This window comes from Oncorhynchus clarkii, chromosome 26 (assembly GCF_045791955.1).
Source record: "Oncorhynchus clarkii lewisi isolate Uvic-CL-2024 chromosome 26, UVic_Ocla_1.0, whole genome shotgun sequence".
Classification (NCBI taxonomy): Eukaryota; Metazoa; Chordata; class Actinopteri; order Salmoniformes; family Salmonidae; genus Oncorhynchus; species Oncorhynchus clarkii.
In genome coordinates this window covers 23,497,064-23,514,528 of record NC_092172.1, presented here as the reverse complement: position 1 = coordinate 23,514,528, position 17,465 = coordinate 23,497,064, and the positions used below count along the sequence as shown (strand labels likewise).

At 43.1% G+C, this 17,465-nt stretch overlaps 2 protein-coding genes and 3 non-coding genes across 5 annotated transcripts in view; 1 reads left to right on the top strand and 4 right to left on the bottom strand.

The window, feature by feature from the left end:
* The window catches only part of LOC139384918 (DNA-directed RNA polymerases I, II, and III subunit RPABC5), a 235,138-nt gene that overhangs the window by 39,249 nt on the left and 178,424 nt on the right, over positions 1 to 17,465 (top strand). The gene's annotated exons all lie outside the window — the stretch shown is intronic.
* On the bottom strand, positions 2,158 to 6,698 carry LOC139384894 (small ribosomal subunit protein uS15-like). The gene is made up of 6 exons (XM_071129794.1): positions 6,617 to 6,698; positions 5,157 to 5,205; positions 4,799 to 4,877; positions 4,204 to 4,373; positions 2,681 to 2,781; positions 2,158 to 2,225 (listed from the first exon to the last, which is right to left on the bottom strand). Exons 1-6 carry the CDS (start codon positions 6,637 to 6,639, stop codon positions 2,192 to 2,194), a joined length of 456 nt encoding a protein of 151 aa, XP_070985895.1. The 5' UTR covers positions 6,640 to 6,698; the 3' UTR covers positions 2,158 to 2,191.
* Positions 2,453 to 2,580, bottom strand: LOC139385323 (small nucleolar RNA SNORA19). The gene has a single exon (XR_011628944.1). It is a non-coding gene; the product is annotated as a small nucleolar RNA SNORA19 (small nucleolar RNA).
* LOC139385309 (small nucleolar RNA SNORA73 family) lies at positions 2,880 to 3,102 on the bottom strand. The gene has a single exon (XR_011628932.1). It is a non-coding gene; the product is annotated as a small nucleolar RNA SNORA73 family (small nucleolar RNA).
* Positions 4,592 to 4,723, bottom strand: LOC139385316 (small nucleolar RNA SNORA68). The gene has a single exon (XR_011628937.1). It is a non-coding gene; the product is annotated as a small nucleolar RNA SNORA68 (small nucleolar RNA).

Below are 17,465 nucleotides of genomic sequence, written 5' to 3'. Positions count from 1 at the left end.
CCTGAGCCACTTGTGTGTGTTGTAGACTCCGTCTCATGCTACCACTAGAGTGAAAGCACCGCCAGCATTCAAAAGTGACCAAAACATCAGCCAGGAAGCATAGGAACTGAGAAGTGGTCTGTGGTCCCCACCTGCAGAACCACTCCTTTATTGGGGGTGTCTTGCTAATTGCCTATAATTTCCACCTGTTGTCTATTCCATTTGCACAACAGCATGTGAAATTTGTCAATCAGTGTTGCTTCCTAAGTGGACAGTTTGATTTCACAGAAGTGTGATTGACTTGGAGTTACATTGTGTTGTTTAAGTGTTCCCTTTATTTTTTTGAGCGGTGTATATGGGGTGGCAGGTAGCCTAGTGGTTAGAACGTTGGACTAGTAACCGAAAGGTTGCTAGATGGAATTCCTGAGCTGACAAGGTAAAAATCTGTCGTTCTGCCTTGGACAAGGCAGTTAACCCACTGTTCCCAATGTAAATAAGAATGTGTTTTTCACTGACTTTCCTAGTTAAATAAAAAACAGTACTGCCATCAGGCTTTTGAAGTCACATAAGCAGACTAGTCTAATCATATAAATAATACTTCAGGGGGAGATGACTCATGACATTGAATAAAAGTTGGTGTTGAAGTGAATCATCTTCTGGCAGGTGTATAGTTCCATCTGGATGAAGAGAAAGTACAGCTTCCAGGTCCTGCACTTAGTCTCCCCAGATGGGCCAAGTGAGCAGGACTGCTGGGTGAGAGGTTAGGCTCCATTAATCAGACTCCTGCTTCCTAGCAGTCTTAAGGATTGTGGGCTTATGAGACGGCTGGTGATGAAGAGTAGTCTTTGTGGCCCGTGGTGCACCATCATCCCATGATAAATGTACCAGTTGCATGTGCAGACATACCTGCAGAACTCACAAACATGTACCATCAAAAGGAGTAAGTTCAGGCATTTAGCCTTTAAAGGCATAACTTGGTTGTGTAATTAGTTCAATGCTGCCCTCTTGTGGTAAAATTGTACATTATGACTGAACGCTTCAATACAGTAGCACTTCTCCATCATTAAACCACCAATACATTAATTTAGCCTCTAAATGCCAAACAAAGGTTTCTCATTGATTGCATGTGGAGGCCCAGTGTTAGATCACGTCTCCACCAATCCCCCCCCCACTGCAAGTCAGAGCTGGGAGGAAGCCTGGAGAGCACAGCACTCTTTACACCACTGCACCAGGTTGCCTAGGAACCAGAGCCTCTCCATCCAATTATATAGGCCACATTTAATAAGGTAACAATGATTCTATGCTTAAGTGTTGATATAATTCAAATTACTTTGAAATACCAAGGAAAGGTTTATTCAATTAAAACAATACAATTAGTTAGCCATTTATGCAATAAGGCATTTTACTTTCTCCGGGGATTTTTCTAACCACACAAAAATATAATTGAAACAATTTAAAAGATATTACAGAGGATGCTCTTATGTGATAAGTCAATTGAAATAAATTCATTAGGCCCTAATCTATGAATTTCACATGCCCAGGTTGAGGCATGGCCATGGGCCCACCCACTTGGGAGCCAAATCTAGCCAATCAGAATGAGTTTCTACCCACAAGGGTTTTAGTAGACAGAAATACTCATCAGCACCCGCCCCAGACAATACATGTTATGCAGCCAGATGTCAAATTCCTGGGTTTGTGTGCTTACATGTGGCCTGAGGTTGAGGCCAGTTGGTTGTACTGCCAAACCATGGTAGAGAAATAAACATTAAATTATCACAACAGCTCTATTTAACATTCCTGCAGTAAGCATGCCAGTTGTACACTCCCTCAAGTTGAGACATCTGTAGCATTGTACTGACAAAACTGCACATTTATTGGGTCCTTCTGTCCCCAGCACAAGGTGCACCTGTGTAATCATGTTTAATCAGCTTCTTGATAGGTCACACCTTTCAGGTGGATGGATTGTCTTGCAAATGAGAAATGATAACAGGGATGTAAAAAAAAAAAGTGCGCACAAAATTGAGAAATAAGCATTTTGTGCCTATTGAACATTTCTGAGATCTATTTCAGCTCATGAATCAAGAAACCAACACTTTAGAGGTTTATATTTTTCACTATAAGTACTATAGCCACCCTTTATAGAACTCATCCTCTAAAACAAAAACACAGCAGACAAGATCCTTCCAAATGGATCTTTATTTGTGAAAATGACTTATGCCACCAGAGCAGAAGCAGTAGAGGATTCGCTGTGGATCAAAAGGGAAAAGGAATTAGTAATGTAAAGTTCTGTAATCAACTAAAAAGTTGAGCACCAATTTTAACAACTAACAATAGAAGCAGTCGTATGGTTGATGATCAACCAGTGAACATTTGTTATTATATACTCTCAGCCTGCTCGAGACAGCTAATTATCCAGTTTAGGTAATGCCTATGGCAATTGGTAAGAATTAACTAGAACCACTGAGTGGCAGGGAGATGTATGAAGGGGACTGGCAGGTTGGCACAGAACAGCCACTCTGCTAATTTACCTCCAAGGTTTATCTAGCACATAAGAAATATCTCAGCTCTTAGAAGGGAAGAACAAGACAATGAAGTGTGCCATTTAGTGAACAAACTGAAAATATTAATATAGTAGGTACTATGCCTTCATGCTGGCTTGCTCTCCCAAAAGTCAATAAAGCAGTGAAGAGGTACTACGTACTACTTCCAGTTGGGAGCAAGAACTCTCTTGGTCTTGTAGTAACGGGCCAATCTGTGGATTCTGCTTTCAGTGAGAATCAGACGGAACTTGGCATCCTTGTCCTGAAAGAAAAAAAGAAGCTATAGTTAAACAGCCCTTCGACATAGTCAAAAATCTCAAATCGGTCAATGGCAAATGCAGGTATTACAATTTTCAGTTAACTTGTGCACTACATGGTTTGCCTCCCCAGTCATGGCCCAGGGGCTCTGGGAAGACGTAGGAATATGCAGGACGCCGTCCCCACCAGCCCAAAGGCTGGGAACAGGCTTGCTGTACAATGTTGTGGAACGGGACTGTACATCATGGCACTGTACAGTGCTACGCTCCCATAAGCCACTTGGACAGAGCCATGCAAGAGCAACCTCACCGGCTATCCACATTGAACATCAATCAATACATTTTTACAGCAAGGCACAATTTAGTTGGATTTTCAAACATTAAGTTTTGCTTGAGATGCTGGTGGTTTAACTTAAGGTATAGGGGGCAGCATTTTTATTTTTGGATAAATAGCGTGCCCAATTTCAACTTCCTGCTACTCATGCCAGGAATATAAAATATGCATATTATTAGTAGATTTGGATAGAAAACGCTGAAGTTTCTAAAATAGTTTGAATCATGTCTGTGAGTATAACAGAACTTATGTAGCAGGCAAAACCCGAGGACTAACCGTTCAGATTATTCTTTTGGGGGTCTCTGTTCACTGAGTTCTCATTGGCAAATTATATTTCTTAGGAACCTGTTTTCAGTTCCTACTGCTTCCACTGGATGTCACCAGTCTTTGGAATTTGGTTGAGGTTATTAATTTGTGCAATGAAGTAGGCCATCTAGGAACTGGGTAACACTGTTGAGAGTGCGCAAGATGTGAAAAGTAGCATGGTTTGTTGTCTTCCTGTATTGAACACAGATAGACCCATCTACAATTTGATCGATTATTAACGTTTAAAAATACCCAAAGTGTATTACAAAAGTAGTTTGAAATATTTTGGCAAAGTTTAGGCAACTTTTGAAATATTTTGTAGTGACGTTGCATTTTTTGGAAGCTGTTTTTTTCTGGATCAAACGTTTCAAATAAATGGACATTTGGATATATATGGACGGAATTAATCGAACAAAGGGACCAACTGTGATGTTTATGGGACATATTGGAGTGCCAACAAAAGAAGCTTGTCAAAGGTAATGCATGTTTTATTTTTAATTTCTGCGTTTTGTGTAGCGCCTGCAGGGTTGAAATATGCTACCCTCTTTGTTTACTATTGGGCTATCATCAGATAATAGCTTCTTATGCTTTCGTCGAAAAGCCTTTTAAAAATCTGACATGTTGGCTGGATTCACAACGAGTGTAGCTTTAATTGAGTATCTTACATGTGTGATTTAATGAAAGTTTTTTGCCCAAGTGGGACACAACTGTCCCCTATATCATAAGAAGTTAACAGTCTCTTCCCTCCCTGGAAGTTAACTGGAGACAAACATCTAGAGGCCATTACCTTTCTGTTCCTCTCCAGATGCTTCCTTATAGCAACAGCCTTCTTGATGAGGTGGTACAGATCCTCAGGCAGGTCAGGGGCCAGGCCCTTGGACTTGAGGATCCTCAGGATCTTGTTTCCAGTGACGAAGCGCACCTGGGCAACACCATGAGAGTCCCTAAGGATCACACCTGGAGAGAGAACAGTAGTATCAGCCTTTTCTAACTTACGTCTCCTGGTAGCTTCCCCTCTGTGGTTTGTATTTTGTGTAGGGGTCAGCCAAACTCGAAATGATTTGGTTGTAGAAAAATACAGAATACTTTCTATTTTTGTTCTAAGCGGATGGAGAGGAAAAGAATGTGAGTAACAATATGCATAGGACTAAGACTGGGTAAATAATCTGGAATGATAATGTTGAACCTTGAATTCACTTTCAATGGCACAGCAGCTTCAGGGAAAGGCGACAAGGTACATGTTGATTTTAGCACACCTGACAAAATCATACCATTCATTTGATATGGCCTTTGGGTTAGGGTGCATAAGTCATTGTCTTCTCAGTTCATGTGGAAATCTTATGGAAAGCGCTGGACAGCATACAAATTAACAAGGTACTTACCAATCTGAGAGGGAGAAAGACCCTTCTTGGCGAGCTTGAAGATCTGCTCTTTGACGTCATCAGATGTAACCTTCAGCCACTGTAGAACAACATTTCAGAGGTTGAGAGACTGATGATGTCCCCTTTGTCCACTGAGCCTTCTATTCACAGGAGTTATCATTTGTAGTTTAAGTTTGGTATTTAGCTAAGACTCTGCAATATGACATGTGCATTCCAGTGAAAGTTGTATCAATGATGATATAATGGCAAACCATGTAGTCACATTACTAGGTTGACCAGATTCATTAACATATCTTACAAACAGATAGCAAGATGCCAGTTGACCATCTAAAAGTTTAATGACCAACTACATACTTACGGTGGGCACACTGCGCCTGTAGGGAAGTGCAGACTGGGACAGGCCCTTGCTGAAACAGAATGAAAGTAGCTCTAAGTCAGTAACTATTTAAATCATGACAAATAGTGCATTTCAACTAGCTAGCTAGTTATTTAGCTAGTGTAGTACTTTTCAACTAGCTAGCTAGCTAGTTATTTAGCTAGTGTAGTACTGTGTAACTAGCTACACTGTACACACACAAAAGTATGTGGACATGCCCTTCAAATTAGTGGATTTGGCCTTTTTATAAAGCACCCCTCCATTGGACAGAAGCCATAGGAAAGCATTCTCTCAAGTGATGACTCACTCTTCACAACCTGGCAGTCTGATGGCCAAATCTGGGTTTGGCAGATGCCTGGGGACTGTTACCTGTCCAAATGCATTGTGCAGGAGGAGGAAGAGGAATAATGGTCTCTGGTTATAGCTAGGCCCCTTATTTCCCTTCATTGGAACTCTTAATGCCACAGCATTGTGGCTGTATCACAACTGGCCGTGATTGGGAGTCCCATAGGGCAGCGCACAATTGGCCCAGCGTCTGGGTTTGGCCGGTGTAGGCCAAACAACAATTTGTTCTAAACTGACTAGCCTAGTTTAAAAAAGGGGTAAATAAATTACAAAAATGTAAAACAGTTTGGGAAGGCCTTTCACTGTTACAGCATGACAATGCTGCCTTGCACAAAGCGAGGTCCATACAGAAATGGTTTGTTGAGGTGTGTAGAATAAATTGGCTGGCTTGCCTGCACAGAGACCTGACCGCAACTCCATCGAACACCTTTGGGATGAATTGGAACGCCGACTGCGAGCCAGGGCTAATAGTCCAACATCAGTCCCCGACCTCACTAATGCTCTTGTGGCTGAATGAAAGCAAGTCACCGCAGCAATGTTCCGACATTTAGTGGAAAGCCTTCCCAGAAAAGTATGCTGTTATAGCAAAGAGGAGGACCAACTTCACATTAATGACCATGGTTTTGTTATGAGATGTTCAACGACCAAGTGTCCACATACTTTGTTATGTAGTGTACCTACCCAGCATTAGGTAGAAGCTATGACTAACTAGCCAACACTACGCTAACATTAGCACTGGAATGGGCAAATAATGTTCTGGTTTAGACTGATTCATGGAAGACTAAATAAAAACTTGATCGAGGGGATGCATTGTTACTGTTGCAATGTGCGCGCATATGCGACTAAAAACCCATATCATTATTTTAATGACTAAGCAGTCGGCTTTCATGGCAGGAGTGTGTGCGCGGCCATCATGTCACTGTGTTGGTTGCGGCATAACGCTAGTTGTTAACTAGCTATAAATCATTATAGTGGACATTTAAACAAATGTGTCCACATAAAAAATATGTTGGAGCTGACGAGGTAATGTAAAAAGGTCCAGCTACTGATAACAAAAACCAATATTCTTATTATTTCCGAATTAAACACATGCTTACCCAGGAGCGTGCATGCGACCCATGATGGCGTTCTAAGCGAAAAGAAAGAGGGAGAAAATGTGCGGCTTTTCGGAAGTAAAACGTTGAATCGGAAGTGACGTATCCTGAAGAAAGATCATTTATTGTATGTGTGATCTTTTTAGTCTATCTATGGTAGGACTCATTTAAATTGTGTTTCATATCGACCACGGCATGGGTGACTTTTTTGTTATGAAACGTAAAATAGCATCAGATGGTTTAAATCAGGGCTGCACATCCCTCTTCCTAGAGATCTACCATCTTGTGGGTTTTCAGTCCTACCCTAAAACACACCTTATTATTTTAATTACCTGTTCAACAAGACCTTAACTAGCTGAATCAGATACGCTACATTTGGGTTGGACGAAAACCTACAAGACTATAGATCTCCAGGAACACGGTTGGGCAGCCCTGGTTTAGATCCTTTCTATCATTGCCAAGCCTATCAGCTGACCTTTTTAACATGTATCTTCTCTCTGGGGAGGTTCCCATTGCGTGGAAGGCAGCCACGGTGCATCCTTTATTTAAAGGTGGAGATCAATCCGATCCTCTCTGTTATAGGCCAATTTTATTTTGCCCTGTTTATCAAAAGTTTTGGAAAAACTTGTCATAATCAACTGACTGACTTTCTTGACGTCTATAGTATTCTCTCTGGTATGCAATCTGGTTTCTCTCAGGTTATGGATGTGTCACTGCAACCTTAAAGGTCCAATATTATGTCACCATTGCCCTTGATTCTAAGCAATGTTGTGCTGCGATTTTTATTGACCTGGCCAAATCTTTTGATACAGTAGACCATTCCATTCTTGTGGGCCGGCTAAGTAGGATTGGTGTCTCTGATGAGACTTTGGCCTGGTTTGCTAACTACCACTCTCAAATAGTGCAGTGTATAAAGTCAGAACATTTGCTGTATCAGCCACTGCCTGTCACCAAGGGAGTACCCCAAAGGCTCAATCCTAGGCCTCACGCTCTTCTCAATTTACATCCACAACATAGCTCAGGCAGTAGGAAGCTTTCTAATCCATTTATATGCAGATGATACAGTCTTATACTCAGCTGGCCCCTCTCCGGATGTTGTGTTAAACACTCTACAACAACGCTTTCTTAGCATCTAACAAGCTTTCTCTGCCCTGAACCTTATTCTGAACACCTCTAAAACTAAGGTCATGTGGTTTGGTAAGAAGAATGCCCCTCTCTCCACTTTTGTTATTACTACCTCTGTGGGTTTAGAGCTTGAGGTTGTCACCTCATATAAGTACTTGGGAGTATGGCTAGACAGTACACTGTCCTTCTCTCAGCACATATCAAAGCTGCAGGTTTAAGGTTAAATCTAGACTTGGTTTTCTCAATCATAATCGCTCCTCTTTCACCACAGCTGCCAAACTAACTCTGATTCAGAAGACCATCCAACCCATGCTAGATTACGGAGATGTAATTTATAGATCGGCAGGTAAGGGCCCTCTCGAGCGGCTAGATGTTCTTTACCATTCGGCCATCGGATTTGCCAACTTATAGGACACATTACTGCACTCTATACTCTTCTGTAAACTGGTCGCAAGACCCTCTGATTGATGCTTATTTATAAAACCCTCTTAGGCCTCACTCCTCCCATCTGAGATACCTACTACAGCCATCATCCTCCACATACAACACCCGTTCTGCCAGTCACATTCTGTTAAAGGTCCCCAAAGCACACACATCCCTGGGTCACTCCTCTTTTCAGTTCACTGCAGCTAGCGACTGGAACAAGCTGCAAAAAACACTCAAACTGGACGGTTTTATCTCCATCTCTTCATCCAAAGACTCAATCATGGACACTCTTACTGACAGTTGTGGCTGGTTCACATGATGTATTGTTATCTCTATCGTATTACCTTTGTGCTGTTGTCTGTGCCCAATAATGTTTGTACCACATATTGTGCTGCAGCCATGTTGTGTTGCTATCATGCTGTGTTGTCATGTGTTGCTGCCATACTATATTGTTGTCTAGGTCTCTCTTTATGTAGTGTTGTGGTGTCTCTCTTGTCATGATGTGTGTTTTGTCCTATATTTTTAATCCCAGCCCCCGTCCCCACAGTAGGCCTTTTGCCTTTTGGTAGGCCGTCATTGTAAATAAGAATTTGTTCTTATGTAGCCTGGCGAAAGTAAACCCAGCACAGGACACAAACTAATTAGGGGTTGTTTGTTCTGTCGAAGCTTACATTTAAAATAGGATAATGTAGAAGGGATATCACTGCAAGGTGAAGTCACCATAAAGTAAAGTTCAGTCCATACCACAATCAAGTGAAATAAATATGTTAGTAAAGTGCATAAAAACAATCTGAGTACAATAAGTACAAAGTGAAATGCATAAACGGTAGTGGCTCTGCTTTTAGCACACTGTCCATATGATACCCTAACCTCACATGGAACAGTAGATCCTCATCTCACCCATACAGTAGCTTCAAATAATGTTATCATCAACCACAACATGGTTCTGAGAGCACTGGTATTCAGCTAGCAAGAAGCTAACCTTGGACCCACAATGGATTTCAACAGCTCTCCAGTATAATTGCTTGCTCTCACTCTTACACACTGCGCATGAGCAATCACATTACGCTTGCACACTATTTATGGATCTCTTAAAGGGCCAGTGCCATCTAGTGAATATAAATTAATACAGCTATGAGCTTTTACCACCTGGCTACACTTAACTGACTTGCCTAGTTAAATTAAGGTTAAATTAAATAAAATAAAAATTGTGTGTGAGTGTGTGTGTGTGTTTATTTTTCTTCTGTGGTTGTTAATGTGACATGTTTGGTTTTCAAGTAAACTACCCCAGCGGTAGTCCCTATAAAATGAAGACTATTGTAATAGTTAGTAAAGCTTGTAATCTGTTTTTTGCTACTTTCCATATCATTGAACCAGTTATAGTCTGACACTTGACCATGGACTGAATATCTGACCTAATCTTCTGACTAATTTGGAGCATTATGTAAGGAACCCCCTAAACGTATCATACATGTGAAATAGGCACAGATGCTGACATGTAAAATATTTCGATTTTATTAAAATGTTCTGTTTTAGGACATCAATCATTTCCTGAGCATTTTAAAGAAATCCCAATAGGGAAAATTGCATATTCAGAATCCTCCTGTAAAAGGAACAGAAAACATACAATTTACAAGAGAGAATTAAGACACATTTTAACCTTTGTGACTTGATTGTGCAGAGTGACCATTTTACCTGCTCATGCTCTTCCACCTTAGTCTTTTTTGTAGTAACAGCCTTCTTCTTCCCCAGGCAACAAAGACATCTCAGTCTTCTCCAGAAGGAGGCCTTCTTCTTGGAGGAGTCTTTACTAGCCACTTTTTTCACCTCAGCCATTACTTCCATGGGAGTCTCCTCATGCATGGTCTGGCTGATCAGGTGGACCACCTTAGTCTCATCTTCCTCATGGATACTGGTCAGGGTCTGTTCAGAGCACCCTGACCTCAGCGACAGGGAAGACATTGCCCGACTCTTCGATCTCTTCCTTGGCACGGTGGGAGAGTGATACTTCTCCAGCGGAGGCATTCCTTCTTGTCGGATCAGTTCCTCACAGCGTGGGTAGATTGCAAAAGGCCATGACTTATCCACATACTGTGAGGACAAATGGCTAGTAATGCTTCTCTCATTAGAGTCATGTTCCTTGGAGCCCCAAGCGGCGGAGTTGGGAAACAGAAGTCAGCGGCATTCCCAAGGAGGTTCTGGATGCCATGATCTGGCTCATGGAGATCCCAGTGAGTTTGCTGACCTTCTGAACCACTCAAGACATTTCCTCTATAGGAGGGAAAATTGATGAACGAGATGGACTTTGATCCATGACAGTTTATTCACCTAGGTGAAAATGGCTCCCGGCTGTTGTCATCAACAGAAGCTTATTTTTTCTAAATATAGATAGATCGATCCATTGATCACTCAAGCAAAAAACGTTATTATTGCTCCAAATCCCTCTTGCTCTGAAACTAATTGCAACAAAAGAAATATCACAACATTCACTAATCTAAATTTCACTATAATACAGCACTGGTAATCATTGAATTTGGCAATCTTTCCAATTTGCCATGATGGTGGCACTATGTGGCCAAAGCTTGAACCCCAGCTGCTTGCAGCTATATATTAATTTGAAGTTGACTGATGGCTAATCTTGATCCACAACATCTGCCCTCATAATGATGAAGATGATGTCATAAACCTAGAAATAGAAGGATTCTAATTCTAATGACTCATTCTAATTCTGTAATTTGTGCGAGACGAGTTAGCAGAGCCCCTGGTGGGGCTATGGTTGGGCTGAGGGCTCCGGCTCGAAATGGGCAACAGCCATCAACCATTATTATGGGAAGCTCCATGGTTGGATTGGTGGAAGTCTGAAATACCTGTACACTTTGTTTTCCTGGAGCTAGGGCATTGGAGTTATTAGAAGTCATGCCCACCATCAAGAAACAGATTCCTGCTCTGAAAACAGTTGTGTTGTATATTGGGTCTAATGATATTATACGTGTGAAATCTGTAAAGTTAAAAGACAATTTCTTAAAGCTCTTGGAGAATGCTCATTAATTAGCAGAACATACAGTATAATTGTCTCGGGCCCAATTCCATCTCCTTATCGTTGTAGGACTGAGTGTTTTAGCCATCTTTGGTCTCTCCACCAGTGGTTAATGCGTCTGACCAAGGACGCATGTCCTTCGTCAACAATTTTGACTCCTTCTGGAATAAGCCTGGCTACTTTGTGGAAGATGGAATTCACCCAGGTGAAAATGGCTCCCGGCTGTTGTCATCAAACATTGGGAAGGGTCTTGGTCAACTAAATTGATGTGAGGACAATATTAGCATTACATGTAAGTCAGATTTGACCATCTCCTCTTTGGTCACTGTGAGAGTTCCACATGTTGTATCTGATAGTGGTGACATGCCTAACGGTGCTAAGCAGAGAAATGGAATTGCTATTTCATATATATATACATATTTTTTTTTACCCCCTTTTTCTCCCCAATTTCGTGGTATCCAATTGTTAGTAGCTATTGTCTTGTCTCATCGCTACAACTCCCGTACGGGCTCGGGAGAGACGAAGGATGAAAGTCATGCGTCCTCCGATACACAACCCAACCGCACTGCTTCTTAACACAGCGCGCATCCAACCCGGAAGCCAGCCGCACCAATGTGTCGGAGGAAACACTGTGCACCTGGCAACCTTGGTTAGCGTGCACTGCGCCCGGCCCGCCACAGGAGTCGCTGGTGTGCGATGAGACAAGGATATCCCTACCGGCCAAACCCTCCCTAACCCGGGCGACGCTATGCCAATTGTGCGTCGCCCCATGGACCTCCCGGTCGCGGCCTGTTACAACAGAGCCTGGGCGCGAACCCAGGATCTCTGGTGGCACAGCTGGCGCTGCAGTACAGCGCCCTTAACCACTGCGCCACCCGGGAGGCCCGGAATTGCTATTTCTACTTTCTTTTCTTTTCCTAATAGGTATAATCCAATCTTTGAGTCTCCTGTTGTTCTGAAATCTCAAAATAATCCGACTTGTATTGAAACTCCATGTGATTTTAAATGCAGAAAAGGTTTAACATTTTTACATCTTAACAATCGTAGTTTATTACCTAAAATGGATCATGTCAAGATCTGGTTCTCTCAGGCAGACCCTGATATTTTTTATTTGTTCTGAAACCTGGTTAACTGATAAAACCCTGGACTCGGAGGTTGATATGGATGGTTACAATGTGTTTATGACTGATAGGAAGGGCAACAGTGGTGCTGTTGCTATTTTACACAAATAATCTTATTTCTGTGTCTCTGTTAATGCCTTGTTTATCGACACTGTTGATCATTCTGTTTTGAATCTGAATTTCTTGAGATTTAAAAAGGTGTTCCTCAGGGTTTGATTTTGGGTCCATTGTCGTTCACGTTGTATATTAATGACATAGGAAACACTGTTAATACTTGTAACATTCATCTCTATGCAGATGACACAGTTTTGTATTCCTTTGTCACCTCGGTGCTGCAGGCCATTCGTGAACTTCAGCATGACTTCAATTCAATTCAAAAATCACTTACAGATCTTAAATTAGTGTTAAGTACAAGTAAAACCAAGCTCATTATTATTCTGTTTATATTGTAATGTATACAGGGCTCTCTTGTAAAATAAATGTTTAATCTCATTGTGACTCCTTGTTTAAATAAACGTAAAATAAAAAATAAAATATGATATGGTCATAATGATGATAGTTTATTAATTAAATAGCCCAGAGCCATTTTTAAAATATTTTTTATATCCCTCTTAGTGAGTATTTTTTCTTCCTCCAAGATATATATCTATCTGACTGGTGTGCCATGTCAATAAGCTGATTAAACAGCATTCTCATTGTGTTTGGGACAATAAAGGGCCACTCTAAAAAGTGCAGTTTTGTCACACAGCACAATGCCACAGATGTCTCAAGTTTTGAAGGAGCGTGCAATCAGTGGTGGAAAAAGTACTCAATTGTCCTAGTTGAGTAAAAGTAAAGATACCTTAATAGAAATCGACTCAATTAAAGGTGAAAGTCACCCAGTAAAATACTCCTTGAGTAAAAGTCTAAAAGTATTTGGTTTTAAATAGAATCATAAAACACGGGACGAGATGTTAAAAACTGTCCATTGTGCCAATAGATGGAATGCACTCACATGAGATTTGCCATGATGTTGACAGAGTGGCATGGGAGGTTTATTTCTTAGACTGGGTTAAGATGTTAATTATAGGACACATCCTCAGTAGTGTGCCTTCGAATCAGTGGGTGTTTTGGCCTTTAATCACTAAACACCCTCATCAAAGGTGGCCAGCTAAAAGGTGATCAAGCCTTAGCTTGTGTCCCATGCCCAATTAAGATGTCCCACGGGACTATGCAAGGCAGGGGCGTCCTCTTCCCTGAGCCAGCGCTACAGCTGACCGCATACCTCATATGCCCTCCTCAAGTTGGAGGGATCTGAATTGGGTTCTCAGGTGGGGGTGGGGGGGTCATGAAGTTATAGCCCAGCAAGGGTCCTTCCGTTTGATCCAGATCCACTGGCTGCCTCTTTCAGCTGCTTGAGAAACTGCTCTGACGGTCTGCTGCAGAGCCTGTCCATGGATTCCAAGTTCTTTCAGCAACCTGATGGTGGAAGAAGCCATGAATCCTCTGCATCCCACTTCAAATGGCCAGACTTTTGCATTCCAGCCATGCTGAGTTGCGTCTGCTGCCAACTCTGTGTAACGCACTTTCTTACGCTCATAGGCCTCTTCAACAGAGTTTTCCCACGGGACTGTGAGCTCTATGATGTACACAGCCTTTCATGAAGGGGACCAGAGTACCATGTCTGGCCTAAGGTTGGTAGAAGCAATCTCAGGTGGAAAAATGAGTTGCTGGCCAATATCGACAAACATCTTCCAGTCCCGGGCCATGGCTAGGTGTCCAGTTTCTGGCTTTGTAGGAGGATGCTTGGGCCTTTTCTGTCCCTCCCGGATGAATGTTGTTGTTTTGATGGGATTGCTTGTTTTTAGAGGTAATGAATTGGTTGCACTCCTCTTGGTCTCAAGTGCTGCAGCCAGGCTCTTGAGGACCTGATTGTGCCTCCAGGTGTAGCGGCCTTGTGAGAGGCTGGTTTTGCAACCTGTCATTATATGCCTGAGAGTCGCTGGATCTGGCCAGAGGGGCAGAGGGGGCAGGTCGAGTCCTCGCCATACCATTGATGTAGGTTTTTTGGTGATGGAAGCACATCATAAACAGCTCTTATGATGAAGCTGATGTTGCTTGCCTCCATTTGCCAAAGCTCACTCCAGTTGATCTTTCTCCTCTCCAGGCCTTCCCACCGCGTCCATTGCCCTTGTTTAGCAAGAGAGACAGCCTTTGCACTTCTTGCAGTCTCCTCCTGTCTGCGCACCTCCTCGACCACCAGCTTCCTGCGTTCAGATGTTGTTGCCTTTTGGAACTTTGTTTTGCTTTCCTGCCAGTCCAAAGCCTCCTCTTCCATGCTGGATATTCCCCACAATGTCTTGGTGTCTCAGGGCTGATGTTGCTTGCTGCACAGCCTTGGATGATGTCCATTTCCGTCCAGTTTGTAAGGGAGGTGCAGCCTTGCTAATGGTCTGGTCTTTGGAGTCCTTCAATGTCATCTGAAGTCTTACTTTAGAGCACATGTACTCCTCCGTTAGACTTGTAAGAGGTAGTTCAAGGACTCCTTTGCCATAGAGGCCGATGTTACTCAGGCATCGTGGAACACCCAGCCATTTCTTCACGTATGAGGTAATGGTTCGCTCCATCTTCTCCACTGTTGTTATTGGGACCTCATAGACGGTGAGTGGCCACATTACCCGGGGGAGAAGTCCAAACTGTAGGCACCTGGGGCCTCCCGGGTGGCGCAGTGGTTAAGGGCGCTGTACTGCAGCGCCAGCTGTGCCATCAGAGTCCTGGGTTCGCGCCCAGGCTCTGTCGTAACCGGCCGCGACCGGGAGGTCCGTGGGGCGACGCACAATTGGCCTAGCGTCGCCCGGGTTAGGGAGGGCTTGGTCGGTAGGGGTGTCCTTGTCTCATCGCGCACCAGCGACTCCTGTGGCGGGCTGGGCGCAGTGTACGCTAACCAAGGTGGCCAGGTGCACGGTGTTTCCTCCGGCGCATTGGTGCGGCTGGCTTCCGGGTTGGATGTGCGCTGTGTTAAAGAAGCAGCGGCTTGGTTGGTTGTGTATCGGAGGACGCATGACTTTCAACCTTCGTCTCTCCCGAGCCCGTACGGGAGTTGTAGCGATGAGACAAGATAGTTGCTACTACAACAATTGGATACTACGAAATTGGGGAGAAAAAGGGGTAAAATTAAAAAAAAAAAAAAAAAGACAACTGTAGGCACCAAAGCTTGAGCTTCCCAGGCAGTAGGGTCTTGTTGATGTTCTCAAGACCGTCGGCGATGTCCTGCCTTACTTGCTGCACTTGATCTTTATCCCGGAGGCTTTCGTTGTACCATCTACCCAGGCTCTTGACGGGTTGCTCAGACACCGTTGGTATCGGGTCATCTCCAATGCAGAACCTCACATCTTTAAGCTGTCCCTTGACTATGGAGATGCTTCGAGATTTGCTTCTCTTGATTTTCATCTGGGCCCACTTGATGTTATCCTGCAGTTTTGCAAGTAGCCGCCTGGTGCATGCTGCAGTGGTGGTCAGTGTAGTCATGTCATCCATGTATGCTCGGATAGGTGGGAGACGGAGCCCTTCCTTAGTTCTCTCACCGCCGACCACCCATCTCGATGCCCTGATGATGACTTCCATGGCCATAGTGAAGGCCAGAGGTGAAATTGTACAGCCTGCCATTATGCCTACTTCCAAGCTCTACCATGTTGTTGTGAAGTCAGGTGTTGTGAAACACAATTGCAGGTCTTGGAAATAGGCCTTTACCAGTGTAGTGATGGGTTCTGGTACGTGGAAAATGTTGAAGGATTCCCAGAGGAGTTCATGGGGAACTGAGCCAAAGGCATTGGCCAGGTCGAGGAAGATGACATAGAGGTCTCTCTTGTCCTTCTTAGCTGTTTGGATCTGGTGCCAAATCATACTAGTATGTTCCAGGCAACCAGAGAAACCAGGAATGCCTGCTTTCTGTACAGACGTATCAATGTACTTGTACCTTTCCAGATAAGTGGACAGCCTCTGTGCTATTATACTGAAAAAGATCTTCCCTTCGACGTTGTGAAGGGAGATTGGTCGGAATTGACTGATGTCTGTCTCATCCTTCTCTTTCGGGATTAGCACACCACCAGCCCTTCGCCATGCCTTTGGTATTATTTCCGTCTGCCACACTATCCTCATGAGCCTCCAAAGAAAGCGTAGAACATCCGGGGCGTTCTTGTAGAGCTTGTATGGTACTCCATTAGGCCCAGGAGCCGAGGCCGCTCTTGCTCTTCGGACAACGTTCTCTACTTCCCTCCATTTTGGAGGGTCAGTGTCCAGATAGAATTCTGGTGGTTGAATATGTGGGATGTCATGTGGGATGATTATTTGCTCATGCCTTTTCATGTCCTGGTGGACCTTTTCCAGATGTTTTTCCAGTTCTGGCTTTGGAGTTTTTAGGATTCCTTACTTTTCCTTTGCGAAGAGGTCTTTGACAAACTTAAAGTTTTTTTATAGAACCGTGTTCTTGAGTGTTCCTTTAAAGGTGAAAGTCACCCAGTAAAATACTCCTTGAGTAAAAGTCTAAAAGTATTTGGTTTTAAATATACCTAAGTATCAAAAGTAAATGGAATTGCTAAAATGTTCCATAAACCATTTAAAATTCCTTATATTAGGCAAACCAGGCGGCACAATTGTTGTTGTTTTTTACGGATAGCCAGGAGCACACTACAACACTCATACATAATTTACAAACAAAGCATTTGTGAGTCAGCCAGATCGGAGGCAGTAGGGATGACCAGGGATGTTCTCTTGATAAGTGTGTGAATTGGACCATTTTCCTGTCAAAATGTAACGAGTACTTTTGGGTGTCAGGGAAAATGTATGGAGTAAAAAGTACATTATTTTCTTTAGGAATGTAGTGAAGTAAAAGTAAAAGTTGTCAAAAATATAAATAGTAAAGTAAAGTACAGATACCCCCAAAAACTTCTTAAGCAGTACTTTAAAGTATTTTTACTGAAGTACTTTACACCACTGCGTGCAATTGGCATGCTGACTGCAGGAATGTCCACCAGAGCTGTTGCCAGTGAATTGAATGTTAATTTCTTTACCATAAGCCGCCTCCAATGTCGTTTGAGAGAATTTGGCAGTACGTCCAACCAGCCTCACAGCTGCAGACCACGTGTAACCACGCCAGCCCAGGACC